Here is a 19132-nt window from a genome sequence, read left to right on the forward strand (position 1 = left end):
GTCAAAAGCGTAACTTAGCAATTCAATCAATATGAATCGATAAAATAAATACTAAAGAATTACAACCTCAATATGATCGCAGTCCAATGTCTGAAACCAGTAAAATAATTGCGTAATATCGACATTTTGACATTGAAGAGACAGACAGACAGACAGACAGACAACAACCTCCTGACTTATCGACGGCCACTTTCATAAACATAACAAACATGTAATAAGATTGTCATAATTCTGTTAATTTTATCTCAAGAAAAAAAATATATATATTGACTCATTTATTAAGTTATTCTTAACGGTCTGAAACACCAATTAAGATCTTCAGAGTTGTTTCCCTTCCATCATTTATTCTCGATGAAGTCTACCTTGGCTCTTTCTTTACCTCTTTTACTTGTTTCAGTCATTTGACTGTGGCCATGTTGGAGCACTGCCTTTAGTCGAGCAAATCGACCCCAGGACTTATTCTTTGTAAGCCTAGTATCTATTCTATCAGTCTCTTTTGCCGAACCGCTAAGTTACGGGGACCTTAACACACCAGCATCGGTTGTCAAGCGATGCTGGGGGGACAAACAAGGACACATAAACATACGCACACACACACACACACATATATATATACATATATATGACGGGTTTCTTTCAGTTTCTGTCTACTAAATCCACTCGCAAGGCTTTGGTCGGCCCAAGGCTATACTAGAAGACATTTGCCCAAGGTGCCACGCAGTGGGACTGAACCCAGAACCATGTGGTTCGTAAGCAAGCAACTTATCACACAGCCACTCCTACACCTTCACTTTTCTTCAGGGTCGATAAAACAAAGTACCAGTCGTGCATTTAGGGCGATGTAATCGACCAATCCCATCCCTTTAAAACTGTTATCCTTTTCTGCCAAAATCAAAAATCATTATCGAGCTGACACAATCGTTAGAGCTGTCCGAAAAAATGCTTTGCTCTTCAGGCTCTTTACGCTCCAAGTTCAATTCACGCCGAAGTCGAGTTTGCTTTATATATTTCCGGGACTGGTTGATAAAACGAAGTATCATTCAAGCACTTAGATCAATGATATCGATTATCCCCCTCCCTTTAAATTTGTTGGCCTTGTGTCAAAATTAGAAACAATTATTTAGTAATATAGTGTTGCGGTGGAAGTATGCCATTGACCAGGTCGCAGACAAGACGACGAAACTTTTGACACGAAATAATAAGCTTTTAAATGAAGTTAACAGTTTATCTTTTGTGTGTGTGTGTGTGTGTGTGTGTGTTTTCCATCCATCTTCTCTGCCTGCGGGAGGGGATTGGGAGTTTGGTAGCGTCCTCAAGCATTTCCTCTTATGGTCCTATCAGAAAGAACCGCCATTATACTTTCCACGTAGAATCCCAAGCGTGACCAACTGAGTCAATGGATATTATCCAACTATGTTCGTTCTTGGTCTACCCTTAGGTCTCCTATCAGTTGGCTCGGCTTGAAGAATTCTTGCCTGCGATATTCTAATTTCGTATCGGTATTATCGGAGTTGTGACTTCCCGATGCAGAGAAGCCGTGGCTCGATCTGAAGAGACTCCCTCATCTCCCAGCTACGCACCTCGTCGAGTAACCTTACTCAAGATATGCTTCGGAAGAATTCCATTTCGACCGCTTGTGTTCGTGATCGTAATCTTTTGGTCATTAGCCTACCTTCTTTGACCCCAGGTGAAAATAGGGACGAAAACCGAACTGAAGATTGCGAGTTTGACATTTTTTTAATACCCTCTTCGCTTCTGGGGGTCAAATGTTGGAGCCAGCGGATTACTTTGCCAGCTTTTGCAATTCTAACGTCTAATTCACGCTGTAATTGCAATTTTGTTATAATATAAAATTTCTAAAAGTTGTTTCCCTTGCATGCTGATTATCACAAAAATATACGAGGGATTGTATTCCCATTACTCCGCCAAGGCCAACTTCAAAACCTAAACATTCAATGTCACACGAGGAATCGAACTCTTCGAACGAATTGTGTGGCTTTCATGTTGTCCTTTGGCTTGACGTCGAAAAAAATACGAAATAGAAGGAGTATGAAAAATTTGACGTGTGATTATATTCTTTCTGTAATTTTGTATTTTTTTTATTGCTTCTATCATTTTGAAAACACGTGTTTCCTTTAAGTTTTCCTTAGCTTTTTGACAACGTTTACCTGCATAAGTTTTTTCTTTTATTTTTATTCCCACCTCTTCATTATTCAGTGCAGTTTGTATTTTCTGTTGAGATGTACGTTTTGCGGTTTTGACACATTCACACACCTCGACAGCTAAGAACCCGCAAGAAAACCAGTGCAAGGTCGCTCGACCTATGAGCAATAACAACTAAATTTCCCTCAAACCACACTTAATAAGAAAAAGATACATTGGAGCGGGCTTTCGGAAATGCTGTCACGAATAAGATGGTGGATTAACAGAATCTGTAAAGCATCGGCGAAACTTTAATTTATGATAAAAAAAATTTGTTTACTAAACTATGAATCTCTTACGTTTAAAATGTATAATTCAAACAGGTGTAGGCATAGTTGCATGATTGAGAAGCTTGCTTCCCAACCTTTTGGATTTGGGCTCAGTTCCAGTACGTGTTACTTTGAGCAGAGTGGAAAGAAATGAACCAAGCATGCTCCATTGAATGTGCAATGTGAGAGTGTGTGAAAGAATTAGTAAAAAGGTGCTGATTGGAAAACTGAGTCTAAGAGGAATCATATGTGTACAAGAAGACTCCACTGGATGAGGACAGCTTTATAAAGAAGTGTCATTCACTTAATGTGGCTGAAACCTGTGGGAAGAGGAGAGATGGATGAAGTGGTGAAGGGTGACCTCAGGACCCCAAACCTGACGTATGAGATGACAAAGGACCAGGATTTTTGACGATGAGAAGTTCTCAAAATGACTGACGCAAAACTGAGTTGTGGAAATGTTGTTTTGGGTTCCCCACCTTCATACATTATGCCAGCCTCTTCCCTCTGCTCCCACCAGCTCCACAGAGTACTGAGCCATATCATATCTCTCTCTTCTCCTTCCCCATCCCCTAGGAACTATATTATCGTTACAACTCCTGCTGCTTACTGCCCCTTTTCTTCTGCATCTCTCTATCTTCTCCAACTCGTGGTTCTTGTTTCATCCATCATTCAACCCTATTTATTTTGGCTGTCTGCCTCCCACCCCTCATCTACCTTCCCATACAGTCTTACAAACCACCCATCCGCTTCTACTCATCTTGTGCTTGTGGTGCTACCCGGGTAACTTATCATCATTGTTTTTGTGTTGTAGTTCCTACTGTTTATTTTCTCTTTATCCCCACCTTCTTTCCCCTACTAGATGTGAGTAACCATGCAGATCCCTTTACAGGAACCTGCTCCATTTTTCATAGTAATCCCCTCAGCCCCTAGCATGAAGCTGGCTCCCCATCCCTTTCAGTAGTTAGTGAATTGTATGGTAACCTTAACAGGGCAGATGACAAGAAATGAAGTACCCCATCCACACTGTAAAGTGGTTGGTGCTAGGAAGGGCATCCAGCTGCAAGGTATGTGCCAAAGCTGACCTTAGAGCTCAATGTTGTTCTTAGAAACATCGGATCTTGTGAAACCAGCCAACCCTGTGTGCAGACAATTTGCCAACAGATAATTCCCACACGGCCCCAGGCTCAACATGGAGGCCTACATCAAGTGCTTGAAGGAGGTTGTGCTGCTCTGGGTCAAGAGGGTGGCTGCTGGAACACCCTATATCTGGCAACAGGACTTTGCACCAAGCCACACAATAGTCCTGTCTGTAAGCTGTCTGTCGGCGAATTGTCTGTCTGCCATCCAACCCATGCCAGTATGACATTTAATAATGATACAACATTTTAACTTTTATCAAATTTCTTCATGCTTATACAAAATGAGGAAAGGAATACTAATTTTCAAAAGAAATATATTTATAATCTTAAGATTAAAAAAAAGAAGCTATTTTTTTCATTTGAATATTTGCAATAAACATGTTATTACTTTCCTAATTTTTATTAACGTATTCACAATCTATTCCATTGAAAACCTGTGCCTGCAAAAAAATTTCATTTACAAATGTGTATTTTCCAGAAAGTTATGACATTCATCCTGCATCTTTTTTATGTTAATTTTCTCTGTACCTTGTTTTTACTTTCTCTCCCTCACTTCTCTCTGTATGATGTAAAGCATGACTAGAGAAATCATCCAGCCACTATCAAACTGAGACTATGCAGTAGGAAGAATGTTGTGGAATCTATAAACGTGAGAGAAAAAGAGAACATCAATTTGGTGGATTCTGTGAACAATAGAATGTAAAATAAAGGGAGGGAGATTAGTTTATCTTTTATCCTTCTGATTATCATCATCATCAATAACCTCCGTTCTCCATGCTAGTAATGGGGTTGATAATATATAAATGCTAATCAACTAGTCAAATATTGAGATTGATTTAATCAATTATTTTTATCCTCCTAAATTGTACCTATGTTTGAAATGAATTTTTTTATCATTTACACTCTGTCTCTTATCAAATGCTTATTTTATTTTATTTTTTCCGTCTGCAGGAAAATAAACCATAGAATTTCTCCTAAAGATGTCCTACCAGTTACCGCTTCAGTTTGTCCGTTGCAGTCGTCTTGTTGGAGAGAAAAATACAAATTTTTTCCATTTAAGGCAAACACAATTGCTGCTTACCAAAGTAAAGAATGTGATATTTTCCTCCAATTTCTCTAACAAGTCTTCATTGCCAGATTACAATTATAATCTTCCAGGAGAAGGAAAACGCAAGAAACAGTAATTTCTTTCCACTTTTTTATTTTTATCATTTTACAGCTTTTTCTTTCCTACTTCTGGAATATTGTTCTGTTACACTCAATAAATTAAATATCAGTGAAACACTGGACTCGATGTAATCGACTTAGCCCCTCCCCCCAAATTTCAGGCCTTGTGCCTTTAGTAGAAAGGTTTATTATTATTATTAAGGTGGTGAGCTGGCAGAATCGTTAGCAAATCATTAGCAACATTTTGCTCATCTTTCTGAGTTCAAATTATTATTATTACCTCTGCCTTAATGAAGATGAAGGTATTGTTTTCAGTTGTGTTTGTTTGTCCATGGACAAGATGTCTCAAGAACCACTGGTTGGATTTGGATGAAATTTTCAGGGATGTTTGGCCTCGTGACTGGCACAAACTGATTAGATTTTGGGATCGATCCAGTACTGGACAAGGATTCTGGATTATTTTTCCTGTTTCTTTTACTTAATTTTTGTGAGCAGTTGGGTTCATTTTTAGAATTCTCATTTGTGAGAGCAGTCGAGTTTATTTCAGATATTCTCATTTTAAAAATCATCTCTGGCTAATTGTTGAGAAGACATTGGTGTTGCTTCAGCAGAGGTTTGCACTCTCTGATTGCTCTTGTTATTATTATTATTATCATTATGGCAGTGAGGTGTAGAATTGGTTGATGTTTGGAAGGGCATTCAGCCGTAGAAACCATGCCAAATCAGACTGGAGTCTGGTGCAGCCTCCCAGCTTGCCAACATGGACAACAATTACTCTTTTACCTCTTTTACTTGTTTCAGTCATTTGACTGCGGCCATGCTGGAGCACCACCTTTAGTCAAGCAAATCGACCCCAGGACTTATTCTTTGTAAGCCTAGTACTTATTCTATCTGTCACTTTTGCTGAACCGCTAAGTTACGGGACATAAACACACCAGCATCGGTTGTCAAGTAATGTTGGGGGGACAAACACAGACTCACAAACACACACATAGATATATATATATACATATACATATATACGACGGGCTTCTTTCAGTTTCCGTCTACCAAATCCACTCACAAGGCTTTGGTCGGCTGAGGCTATAGTAGAAGACACTTGCCCAAGGTGCAACGTAGTGGGACTGAACCCGGGACCATGTGGTTGGTAAGCAAGCTACTTACCACATAGCCACTCCATTGTTAAATGATGATGATAATTATGGAGAAAAATTATGTTTATTTTGTTTTATAGAAAAAACTTTACCTCCAATGTAAAACTTATTGGTGAGGTCTTGTATGGAATTCATCCTGTCCTGCTTGCACTGAAGAAAAACAGTCGTGCCTGTCACAAACTCTATATACAAAAATCTTCAGGACAACGGTCTGAACTGCTGCAGCAGATTATCTCCCTTGGTATCGAACGCAATATCACAGTGACTGCCTTTCGTAAAGAAAAATTGGATAAATTGTCTGGTTCACGGCCTCACCAGGTAAGCTTCATCAACTTTTGAGTTTTCTGCCCCCAGTTATCATCTTCGTTATTGTTATTATTATCCAGAATCATTAGCATGTAAAACAAAATGCTTAGCAACATTTATTGTCTTTACATTCTGAGTTCAAATTCCACTGAGGTCGACTTTGCCTTTCATCTTTTTGGGGTTGATATATATATACATATATATATATATATACGACGGACTTCTTTCAGTTTCCGCCTACCAAATCCACTCACAAGGCATTGGTCGGCCTGAGGCTATAGTAGAAGACACTTGCCCAAGGTGCCACGCAGTGGGACTGAACCCGGAACCATGTGGTTGGTAAGCAAGCTACTTACCACACAGCCACTCCTGCGCTGATGTGTATATGTTTTGTTCAACACTGCTTCATACACCTTAAGTTATACTTTTTATATTTTACCTAACATTTTATTCCTTTTTTTTTTTTTTTTCTCCCTAGGGTGTATGTATGGATGTGTCTTACCTTAAGATGCAGGAACTGAAGTCAGAAACATTCAGGTAATTTAATTCGATCAATACACCTTTTTATTGATTTATTTGCAGACATTTGTCACTTGCCTGTTTTCCTGTGTCACATCTCACCCACCTGTAAGGCAGCCTCTTCATTGCCTTACAGAACCATTTTACCATCAGAAACCTATTTCTACCTATCTGGGATGGGTAAAATTCCCGATGTCCACAGACGAGTAATCTCCAGCAGTCCTTGTCCCTCATCATCGCTGTCATGTTCTGACTCTCCCAGCGATCAGTGTCTGTCCTTAGGGCATCGACATATGTCATCCTCGGTCTCCCTCTTCTAGTGTGTCCGTGTAGGGGCTCCCACAGAAGCACTGAGTGCAGTATCAACTCTGAATGATGGTGAGCATGTCCAGCTAACCTCAGTCTCCTCTGTGTTATTTTCAAGCTAATTTTTGGGAGGCTCTTGTACAGCTCTGAGGTCTTCATCCTCAGTGTATACTGATTAATGTTCAGAGCCATCTTCACCATTCTCGTGTAGCACCCATCCATCATCTGAGTGAGTTTCTTGGTTAGCATCCAAGTCTCTCAGACCTGTACAACAGCACAGACTCCACTGCAGAAACGAAGAGATGGATCTCCAGATCTTTATGAAGGTCCAACTTCCATACAAATTTCAAACTCGAGCTTTTTTGACACACATGTGTTTACAAAAGACTCACATTTCCTCAGAGTCTATTTACAAAAGACTCCCATTTCCTCAGGGTCTATTTACAAAAGACTCACAACGCCTCAGAGTAGAAACTGAAGGTTTGAAGCTATCCCATAATCAGAGGCTGTTTTAAAGAAACAATTGACTACTCACACCTGAACTCACCTGCACACACACACATTCTCTCTCTCTCTCTAAGGGGAGTAACTCTGAGGGAGTCATTGTGACAGCGTTGACGTTTCACTGCTACCATGACAACCAACCTTATTTCTTCTTTAAATATCAAGTTTAAAAGCTGAGTCAAAAGAGAGAAGTTACAACTTGATGAAATCTCCAGGCAGTTTAGATACACAAATCTCCGATATCCAAGCGGCTAAAAAGTATTAGCAGAAGTGCTTCCAAGAGTCATGACCCGGATGCAGCCTGGGCCTCTTACTGTGTAAAATGTTAAGGGCTGAAATGCCTGCTTTAGAGGGGTTTCTTCACTGAAGACCTTCTGCTATTCAACTCTTTTGAGAGTTTCTTACCACTAGGTACATAAATATATCAATGATATATATATATCATCATCATCATTTAACATCCACTTTCCATGCTGGCATAGGTTGGACGGTTTGACCGAGGGCTTCAATCTGATCTGGCAATGTTTCTACACCCGGATGCTCTTACTAACGCCAACCACTCTGAGAGTGTAGTGGGTGCTTTTTACGTGCCACCAGCATGAGGGCCAGTCAGGCAGTACTGGAATCGGCCACGCTTGAATCGTGCTTTTTATGTGCCACCGGTACGGGAGCCAGTCAGGCAGCACTGGCAACAACCACACTCGAATGGTGCTTTTTATGTGCCACTAGCATGGAACCAGTCAAGCGGCACTGGCATTGACCATGCTCAAATAGCGTGGAGGCCCTGTTTCTGTTCATTTAACAAAAGTATTTTTAAGAGTGGTTATCTATTTTCTATATTTAATTATTTAATTCATTTCTTTATTGAACAGTCAATTATGTTTACAAGAAACTGAAAAGAAATCGTCTGAGCAGCAGTTATTTTTGGTTCTTTATCAAGTTCAGGTTTGTTAAGTACCTTCGCTTTCTTTTGAACATCCTTATTGTCAATATTTATATCACCCACCAAGGCAGCAGTGAGCTGGTTGAAACGTTAGCATGCCAGGCGAAATGCTTAATGGTATTTCATCTGCCGCTATGTTCTGAGTTCAAATTCTGGTACTAGATTCCTTTGCTCAAAAATATAAGGACACAGATCATATCGTATAGCCAGCTGGAGACGATGTCTCCTGGGTTTAAATTACAGCAACATTCGTCCTAAACCAGGACTGCCATGTTATGTTGGCAAACAATCTTTACTCCAAAGTACTGTTGTTGAATATCTCTCGTTGTGAGATTTAAAAATAGTAATTTTCTAAGTTTGGTTAAATTTTGATAACTAGCTGTCCTCAACAACTCTGACAATCAAGAAACACACACACACACTCACTTCGATTGAATCGTTAATCATTCAGTGTTTATAGCGAGATAAATAAAATGGATAGTGACAAAAAAAAAAAATGCTTGGAAAAACGTTAGTGTAGATCATTTCCCCACCCCACCCCACCCTGTAATCATAAAGCCTCATTTTTTAAACCAGAATTAAGTGGTTCAGAATATACTCAAATACTGATCACGTTTCTTTTATTCTTTTACTTGTTTCAGTCATTTGACTGTGGCCATGCTGGAGCACTGCCTTTTAGTCGAACAAATCGACCCCAGGACTTATTTTTTGTAAGCCTAGTACTTATTCTATCGGATTCTTTTGCTGAACCGCTAAGTTACGGGGACGTAAACTCACCAACATCAGTTGTCAAGTGATGTTGTGGGGACAAACACAGACACACAAACATATACACACATACATACATACATATATATATACGATGGGCTTCTTTCAGTTTCCATCTACCAAATCCACGCACAAGGCTTTGGTCAGCCTGTGACTATAGTAGAAGACGCTTGCCCAAAGTGCCATGCAGCGTGACTGAACCCGCAACCATGTGGTTGGTAAGCAAGCTTCTTACCACACAGCCACTCTTGGTTTGTTTTTTAATCCATTCTTCCTTTACTTTCAGGATCCCATGAACTTTGGTGCTATTTTACGCAGCGCTTATTACTTCGGTGCAAACAAAGTCATTTTCTCAAAAGAAAACAGGTAACTTATTTTAATTTGCTTTTTTGTCACTAAAGTTATCTTTGAGCGAATTTTCCATTTTGCTGGTGCCCATGTTTAAGCACCCAGTACATTCTGTACTGTGGTTAGCACTAGGAAGGGCATCCAGCCATAGAAACCATACCAAAACAGACGAGTGGAGCCTGGTACAGCCCTCTACCTTGCCAGTTCCTGTCAAACCATCCGATCCATGCCAGCATGGAAAATAGATGTTGTTGATAATAATAATAATAATAAAATTATTGTATAGGCGCAGGAGTGGCTGTGTGGTAAGTAGCTTGCTTACCAACCACATGGTTCTGGGTTCATTCCCACTGCATGGCACCTTGGGCAAGTGTCTTCTACTATAGCCTCGGGCCGACCAAAGCCTTGTGAGTGGATTTGGTAGACGGAAACTGAAAGAAGCCCGTCGTATATATATATGTATATATATATATATATATATATGTGTGTGTGTGTATATGTTTGTATGTCTGTGTCTGTCCCCCCAACATCGCTTGACAACCGGTGCTGGTGTGTTTATGTCCCTGTAACTTAGCGGTTCGGCAAAAGAGACCGATAGAATAAGTACCAGGCATCCAAAGAATAAGTCCTGGGGTCGATTTGCTCGACTAAAGGCGGTGCTCCAGCATGGCCACAGTCAAGTGACTGAAACAAGTAAAAGAGTAAAAGTGCTCAGGTGCACTACAACTTGTCAAAAGTGCGTATCAAGTATATGCAGTATTGTACAAATGTCTGGAAAGTGAACAGTGTATGAGTCAGGTACATGCTTGCGTGTGTATGGAGGGGAGAAAATCAGGTGTAGTGTTGGTGGATCTCGGGAAGCATGGAAGTTTTGAAGAATGCAGTGCTCCGACAACTAACAACTGACGCCGGCAGTTTGTTCTATGCTTCAGCAACCCTTAGCGTGAAAAAGTGTTTCCGAAAGTCATGGGAGCTGTGCTGTTTTCTGACTTTGTAAACATGTCCACGGGTGTTAGACAGGTGGAGTTTGAAAAGGTGCTCAGAGTTATTGCTAGTAAGATGGTTAATAATTTTATGGGCGTCTGCCAAGTCAGCTGCCAGACGTCAGAGTTTCAATGTGTCCATACCCGATGATGGTAGTGTTTTGGAGGCATGATTCAGTCATCACTGTAAATAAAGCACTCAGCGCTTACTTAGAAGGACGATAGTTGCAATAGCTGTAGCTTGACACCTTAGTTTTAGATAAATGAATACACCTGTGTGTGTGTGTGTGTGTGAAAGAGAGAGTACATTAGTTTAATGTGTATTCGTTAGTTGAAGGTGAGATGGTGTAATACACAAACACATCTGTGGCTGTAATTAAAGAATGAATAATATATGTACAGTAAATTCTGTATAAAAACTACATTATTTTTATTATTTCTTCTGGGTGGATTGGAAGACACACATTCTGTTTAGTTCCCCTTGGACCAAATAGTTTCAGCTACTCGACTACACCTGCTACATATGGCTATAGGGATGTAAACACACCAGCACCAGTTGTCCAGTGATTGTGGAGTACAAACACAGACACACACACATATAAATATATATACATACAACAGGCAGGTTTCTTCCATATTTCATCATCATCATCGTCGTTTAACGTCTGCTGTTCATGCTGGCATGGGTTGGATGGTTTGACTGAGGGCTGGCAAACCAGAAGGCTGCACCAGGCTCCAATCTGATCTGGCAAAGTTTCTACAGCTGGATGCCCTTCCTAACGCCAACCACTCTGAGAGTATAGTGGGTGCTTTTTATGTTCCACTGGCACAAGGGCCAGTCAGGCGGCACTGGCATTGCCAATCAAATCCACTCACACAGCTTTGGTTGGCCTGGAACTATTGTAGAAGACACAATGGGACTGAACCTGGAACCATGTGGTTGAGAAGCAAATTTCTTACTACATAGCCATGCCTGCACAAAATTATAAAGAAAACTAATGGTGTGTTGTAGCACTTTTAGCCCCTTATTCATTATATTGGGGGTTGACAAAGGTTGAAAAATCCCCATTTTAGACCGAGGGGACAGAGGAATTGCTGAGTGGGTGGGGATTTAGTGTGGTAAGTGTTCAACCTAAACTGCTGTAGTCTAAGAGTTGAGATGGGAAACATGGCCAAGGATGCCAATGCCACGGAGATGCAGTTCTTTGGGAAGAAAGATTGAGCAAATTACTTAACTCTATTTTCTTACTGTCTTGAATTTTGGTTTCAGTTCCATAATAAACCCTGTGGTGAGCAAAAGCAGTGCTGGGGCTTTAGAGCTGCTTCCAATGGCATTTACCAACACAGAACAAACCCTGATGTCTCTCTTAAGGGTAACTTATCTTCTTATTTATAAATCTTTCTTTATTTTGTTTCTCTGTACGGATGTAGATTGGCTCATTCTAAGACAAACTCTGATTTAGGCAAGTGCTGAAATAAAAGGACCGACCATATGTAAGAAATCAATCAATTATGATTGATTGGTCTCCTGATTATCAATAAAATAACAAAAGCAGCTGACCAACCTTATTACTTACAGACAAACAATGCAATTGTGCTTTTTCAGAGAGTAAGCTGTAGAAAAAGAAAAAAAATTGTGATAAAAGAAAACTGTAGTTTTGAAATTAGCATAGCACCAGAGGTCAATGTGTGGCAGAGCCTTCCGAGCTCACATCAGACTGATTGACCACAGCCAGACACACCATGCCCTGTCTTCTTCTCCTATGTGATGTCCTTGGCTATCGTTGACAAAGACTGACAAACAAATAAATGGCTGGCATTAGGAAGTTGCATCCAGCTATGAAAGCTTGCTGCATCTTCTGGTTGCCAGCTCCTGTCAAACCATTCATCTCATGCCAGTATGAAAGACTGATGTCAAATGATGATGATATATATATATCTTCTTTTTATTTTTTATTTACAGAATCTAAAGAAATATGGATGGAAACTTGTAGGAACTGTTGGTAAGAATTGTGAATTTGAGGGAAAGACTTTGAAACAAATTGGAGATATCTGCCTCCATGATCCAACAGTACTCATCGTTGGTAAGTCATATGAGTAGATTTTGGTTGCTGTTTTCTGATGAATCGCTATGTTATTTTATATTTCAAACTCCAGTTTAATAATGAGAAAATCATTTTACTAACTTCATTATTTTCAAAATTAATCGACACAAAGGCAGTTCATTGGAAATTTGGTAAAATAAAAAGGTTAATGTGGTTGCTTGTCTTGCTAGAAATAGAAACCAGATCACTCGTTCTTGTCTTAGTAAATGAAGAACATATATAATGTAATCCTAGACACATTATTTATGAATAAAATATTTGAAATCTGAAATCGAAATTGAACCAAATCCAACGACTGGCACCCATGCCAACCTCTCCTTCATTGGACACTAAACTCTGCTTGCGAAGACCTGTTGGGGCAAGTGAAATTGAAATCGATGACTGGCACCTGCACCAGTGGAGCACTAACAGCACTGTCCGAGCGTGTTCATTGCCAGAGCAGCTGTCTGGCTTCCGTGCTAGTGGCCCGTAAATAGCACCATTTAAGTGTAATCGTTACCAGCATTGCCTTCTAGCACTTGTGCTGGCGGCATGTTAGAAAATCATTTGAGTGAGGTCGTTACCAGTGCCGCTAGACTGGCTCCCATGCAGGTGGCACATAAAAAACACCTTTTTGAGCGTGGGCATTGCCAGTACCATGTGACTGGCCCTCGTGCCGGTGGCACGTAAAAGCACCCACTACACTCTCAGAGTGGTTGGCGTTAGGAAGGGCATCCGGCTGTAGAAACTCTGCTAGATCAGATTGGAGCCTGGTGCAGCCATCCAGTTCACCAGTCCTCAGTCAAATCGTCCAACCCATGCTAGCATGGAAAGTGGACGTTAAACGATGAGAAAAAGATGTGACAGTGACAGCTAGAACGCCCTTGATTGTAAGTCTGCTTGATCTGGAATTAAACAGTAACGTGTTATTTTACAAGTCACTGTATGTAATCATTTATTTCTATTAGGTAACGAAGGTACTGGTCTCTCCAAACAGATGTTGCATTTGTGTGACCATCTGGTGACAATCCGTTCCCATGTGGACAATGAGCAGATTGATATTGATTCCCTCAATGTGTCAGTAGCTACAGGTGAGTACACAGTTTTATTGCAATATTTCATTTGTCAAAGGCGGAAAGGTGGCAGAAACGTTAGCATGCTGGGTGAAATGTTTAGCGGTATTTCATCTATCTTTATGTTCTGAGTTCAAATTCAGCCGAGGTCGATTTTGCCTTTCATCCTTTCAGGGTCGATAAATTAAATACCAGTTGTGTACTGGGGTCGATCTAATCAACTGCCCCCCCCCTCCCCCAAAATTTCAGGCCTTGTGCCTAGAATAGAAAAGATTATTTTATAATGCAGCAAGCTGGCTGAAACATTAGTACATGGGGCAAAATGCTGAGTTCAAATTCTGCCAAGGTCGACTTTGCCTTTCATCCTTTCGGAGTCAATAAATTAAGTACCATTTGCATACTGGGGTTGATCTAATCAACTGGCCCCTCCCCAAAAGGGTATTTTATTTGTCAAGAGGTCCTAGTATACAATAGTTGTGCTGAGATATTCGGGCATCCTGTCTCCACTGTCTACCTTTTTTCCAGCAACTTCCATCCTGCTTTTTATGCCACTATCGTGGGAGCTAGTCGGGGAGCACTGGCATTGACTACATTTGGATAGTCCTTTCTACGTGCCACCAGCACAGGAGTCAGTCAGGTGGACCTTTGGTAATTTTTTCTTTTCTTTTTTTTTTCTAGGAATACTGCTGCATTCACTGAAGAAAACATCGCAGATGTCTTAAAACTGCAGCGTTAAAGAAGGCCATTCAATCACTGATCATTAATCATTATTGTACAGATGTACTGTTTCTACATCTTCACCGAAACCGACCTAAAACATCTCCCAATCCTACTTCCCCTTGTAATTCCCTCCCCACATATGTCTACATGTTACACCCAGACATCAACTACATCAATGTCACCAGTCTAAGAGATGGCACAAAATCTTAGAAAAGAAAACACAACATCGAACATTCTCTTTTTTTAATGAAAGAAAAGACCTGTGAAACAAATTATAAAATATAGCATTTATTTAATATTTACAAAAGAGAAGCTTGGTAGCTTCCTGAATCACTGTCAGGATTCTGTAAACTGTTTCTCAAAGTCTTCTTCAGAAATCTGTCAAAAAAACAAAGAAAATGTGACTGATTAAAAGCATCCAAAGCTGGTATTAACGGAACTGAATTAAATAAGTAGAGTTTATGTAAGGATTTTCAAGGTTTACCAGCTTCAAAATGATGATATTTAAAAGATTTGTAAATAGAAATGATTTTGGTAGGTACTTTTTTAATAAAAGTAAAAAGCCTAAAATATTTTTTGTTTGTTTTAATTGTTTCCTTATTTGCTGATATATAAGACACAGGTTTTACAAGTGTATTTTCTTTGCTAAAACAAATTTAGTTTGTTCCATCGTACATTTATTGGCACCAGTGCTGGTACCATGTAAAAAAAGTATCCAATCCACATTGTAAAGTGATTGGCGTTTGGAAAGGCATCCAGCTGTAAATATCCTGCCAAAACAGACACAGAAGTCTTGTGCAGTCTTCTGCCTGGCCAGCTCTTGTCAAACTGTCCAACCCATGCCAGCATGGAAAGCAGACGTTAAACAACGATGATGATTTTCACCCTCAAAACACATAACCCTGTACTTATGTCATAGGATGCAACACTAAAGACAAGGTCTTTGGATTCCATTATTCCACATTCCCAGCAATAACAACCAGTAATTAATACTTCCAAGACCTTCCCATATAACAGCAGTTTGGACGACTTTTTGTTTTTATACCAGAATCTGAAGAAATTGCAAAGAAGAGGTGCCAAGCATCTCAACAGACCAAGGACATAATTAACTGACAAATATTAATTAGTAAAAAACTCGTGTATTCCCTTACTTTGCCTTTCTTCTGTTTCTTTAATAACCGATAGTCATCCTGAAGGTCTTTTATTTCTTCTAATCTTGACTTCTCTGCTGCTTCAAGCTTACTCTTCTGCACACTCTCTGTCATCTTCATCTTCTTGTTCTTCTTCTTTAGCTTATTCGTCTCTTGCCGTTTTTTCTTTATTTCCTTCTTCTCTTTCTTCTTTGACCAGGCAATTGTCTATCGAGATTACAAACAGATCTTAATTAAAATTAAAAGGCAAGAACACCAGGAACAATAATTTCAAACATTGACAGCTCTACACCGATGTTTGGGTGAACAACATTTTCATTTAAATTCATCACCAGTGCATTAATAGGTGCTGGTATGGCAGTGTGGGTCAGTTCACTTCCCAACCACATGGATTTGAGTTCCGTCCCACTGAGTGACACTTTGGGCAAGTGTCTTCTACATAAATCCCAGGTTAACTAAAACATCGTGAGTGGATTTATTAGATGGAAACTGAGAATAGCCCATAATGCATGCATGTTTGTGACTCCTTGTTTCAATATTATGCACGCCTGACTGGCACCTGTGCTGATGGCATGTAAAAAAGCACCATTCTAATACCAGTGACTGATACCAGTGTCACATAAAAAGCACTATTCGAGCGTGACTGAGGCCAGTTCCGCCTGACTGGCTCCCATGCTGGTGGCATGTAAAAAGCACCATTCAAGTGTGACTGATGCCAGTGCCACCTGACTGGCACCTGTACCATGTAAAAAAAGCACCCACTACATTCTCGGAGTGGTTGGCAATAGGAAGAGTCCTATATATATATATATATATATATATATATATATATACATACATGTATATATGTGTATGCATTTGTCCCCATCACTAAGCAGTTGGCAAAAAGAGTCCAATAGAATAAGTACTAGGCTTACGAAGAATAAGTCCTGGAGTCAATTTATTCGATTAAAGGTGGTGCTCCAGCATGGCCCCAGTCAAATGACTGAAACGAGTAAAAGAGTGTGTGTATATATATATATATATATATATATATATATGTATGTATGTATGTATTGCCATCTGGTTTCACCAGTCCTCAGTCAAATCGTCCAACCCATGCTAGCATGGAAGGCGGACGTTAAACGATGATGATGATGATGATGATATAGTGTTATGCTAAGAAGCAGTGCATGGTACCAGAATTTTGGACCCGTGTCAAATATAACAGGAGTCTGAGCTAGTTAGCATGATACCCACACAAAAGCTGGAAAAGAGAATTGGTTTCACTAAATTCTTCTAAATTCTTGGAGTTTCAAATATCATTAGGAAAACTTTTAAAAAAACATTAAAATTCCACAAAAATCAATGAATGTTATTGAATGAATGCTCACTTTTGGTTTGTATTTAGATTTCTTTTCAACTCCTTCTTGAATCCTCTGTTGTCTGATCTTTTCCTTGTCTTTATTTCTGACAATCAAACAAACAAATAAATACATCAAACAAAAGACAGGATTCTGAAATGATATATACAAAATTGCATAGATGTATAGATTACATCCATGTGTGTAATCTATACACACTCTCTTTCTCTCTCTCTCTCTCACACACACACACATGGTGTAAAATTCTGCTGTGTCACATTAATTTCACTCCTGTCACCTTTTCCTTGAAGGAGGACTCCAAAATGTCGGATACTCCACTCCATTTGCCAATTTCACTGACCTCCTTTGTCAATTTTTCTAAATAATAAAAGTCTGCCAGAGCAGCAGTCTCGCTCCCGTGCCAGTGGCACGTAAAAAGCACCATTTGAGTGCGATCGTTTCCAGTTTCGCCTTACTGGCACTTGTGCAGGTGGCATGTGAACAAAACATTGGACTGACTCCTGTGCAGGTGGCACGTAAAAAACACCATTTGAGCATGGCCGTCGCCAGTACCGTCGAACTGGCCCTCGTGCTGGTGGCACATAAAAAGCACCCACTACACTCTTGGAGTGGTTGGCATTAGGAAGGGCATCCAGCTGTGGAAACTCTGCCAGATCAGATTGGAGCCTGGTGTAGCCATCTGGTTCGCCAGTCCCCAGTCAAATTGTCCAACCCATGCTAGCATGGAAGGCGGATGTTAAATGATGATGATGATGAGGTAAACATATACAAACCTACATTCGCACAAACACGAAATGCTATCAAAAGGCCCAAACAGACAGCCCCACCCACGTGTAGAACCTAACATACTCATCAGTTACAACAGCTCCACCAACCCATATGGTGAGTCTTCATTCGGTACAGTCCAACTGGGACAATCACACAAACTGAACAGTTTAAACATCCTTACCATTCAAATACCAAGGATAATCCACAAGAGGGATTATACCACACAAGAAGACCAATACTTACAAATATGGAATTGTGTTTATATCGACAGATGACGGTGTGAAGTTGTCAATTTTCTTTCCTTTCAGTTCAGGCATAACTGGAATTTTGAGGAGGCCAAAGCCTGTTGCCAATCGACCAAAATCAAGATCTGTTGAGTGAATTAGAAAATAAAGAATACTGCATGACAGCTGGAGAGGTGTGGAGAGGTGAGGAAAGATGGAAGAGGTGGTGGATTAAGCAAAGAGGAAACTTTGTGAGTGGATTTCATGGATGGAAAATTGGAACTGAAACCAGCAGTGAACATAGGATATGTATCATGTGTGATCGTGTTCTGTTGTCAAAAGCAGGATACGTGAATCATATGAGGTCACATGAAAACTGAAATGCCCAGGTAGGTAATAATCTTGAATGCCAACCACCTCTTACGATTTGTGTCATATGTTATAAAACTTGTAAGACAATATCTGGACTTAAAAGACATATGCTAGTTCACAAAAACATTCCTTCAGAATCAGATTCCAAAGGGCAAAGATATAGAAGAAACATCAAAAATATCTGTCACTTGTGTTTTAAACCCTGTCAGTCAGCAGCTGGTCTTAGAAGCCATCTGAGGGCTTACCAACAGAGGGATTGTGCTGTGTGATGGGATGTGGAGTGTGTGTGTGTTGATGGGACGGCTATCATCTGTCAGGATGAAGCATTCATGATGTGTATTTGTGTGTGTGTGTTACTGCCTCATTGAATTGACGTCATGTGATAAGAGGAGTAAACAAGGGCGTAGGAGTGGCTGTGTGATAAGTAGCTTGCTTACAAACCACATGGTTCTAGGTTCAGTCCCTCTGTATGGCACCCTAGGCAAGTGTCTTCTACTATAGCCTCAGGCCGACCAAAGCCTTGTGAGTTGATTTGGTAGACAGAAACTGAAAGAAACCCATCGTATATATATATATATATATAGGATTAGAAAGTGGACAACTGAACGATACAGCCTTACCTGACATCTATGTGAAAAACAAAAAAATTAAGAAAAATTAATAATACTCTTGAAATGAGGAGGGAAGCAGAATATTTGACAAACTCACCTTTAGTCCGGAAGATCATGCTACATTCATGTTTGGCATAAGACTGGATAAAGGAAA

General features: G+C 40.0%; 2 protein-coding genes across 6 annotated transcripts in view; one reads left to right on the plus strand and one right to left on the minus strand.

Annotated features, from left to right (window-relative positions):
- Positions 1-344: 344 nt before the first annotated feature.
- On the plus strand, positions 345-15058 carry LOC106875708 (rRNA methyltransferase 1, mitochondrial). Of its 4 annotated transcripts, none has more exons than XM_089354364.1 (10): positions 345-465; positions 4565-4793; positions 6015-6252; positions 6719-6777; positions 8442-8514; positions 9567-9646; positions 11882-11984; positions 12575-12695; positions 13664-13786; positions 14447-15058. In XM_089354364.1, the coding sequence occupies exons 2-10, from the start codon at positions 4594-4596 to the stop codon at positions 14488-14490; spliced, it is 1041 nt and encodes a 346-aa protein (XP_089210490.1). In that variant the 5' UTR covers positions 345-465; positions 4565-4593; the 3' UTR covers positions 14491-15058. The 4 variants fall into 4 exon arrangements, with proteins under 4 accessions (XP_089210490.1, XP_089210487.1, XP_089210489.1 ...); XM_089354361.1 differs by lacking the exon at positions 345-465 and adding an exon at positions 1875-2082; XM_089354363.1 differs by lacking the exon at positions 345-465 and adding an exon at positions 1911-2047.
- LOC106875707 (ATP-dependent RNA helicase DDX55) overlaps positions 14761-19132 on the minus strand; it is a 26164-nt gene continuing 21792 nt past the window's right edge. For both annotated transcript variants that reach the window (XM_089354359.1, XM_089354360.1), the window contains exons 12-16: positions 19076-19132; positions 18015-18141; positions 17013-17088; positions 15640-15846; positions 14761-14866 (exon numbers count right to left, since the gene is read on the minus strand). The exon at positions 19076-19132 is cut by the window's right edge and continues 32 nt beyond it. In XM_089354359.1, the coding sequence (XP_089210485.1) occupies positions 14825-14866; positions 15640-15846; positions 17013-17088; positions 18015-18141; positions 19076-19132 (509 nt within the window). In that variant the 3' untranslated portion in view covers positions 14761-14824. The remainder of the gene's footprint in view (positions 14867-15639; positions 15847-17012; positions 17089-18014; positions 18142-19075) is intronic.

Source organism: Octopus bimaculoides, chromosome 6 (assembly GCF_046866305.1).
Source record: "Octopus bimaculoides isolate indiv1 chromosome 6, ASM4686630v1, whole genome shotgun sequence".
NCBI lineage: Eukaryota > Metazoa > Mollusca > Cephalopoda > Octopoda > Octopodidae > Octopus > Octopus bimaculoides.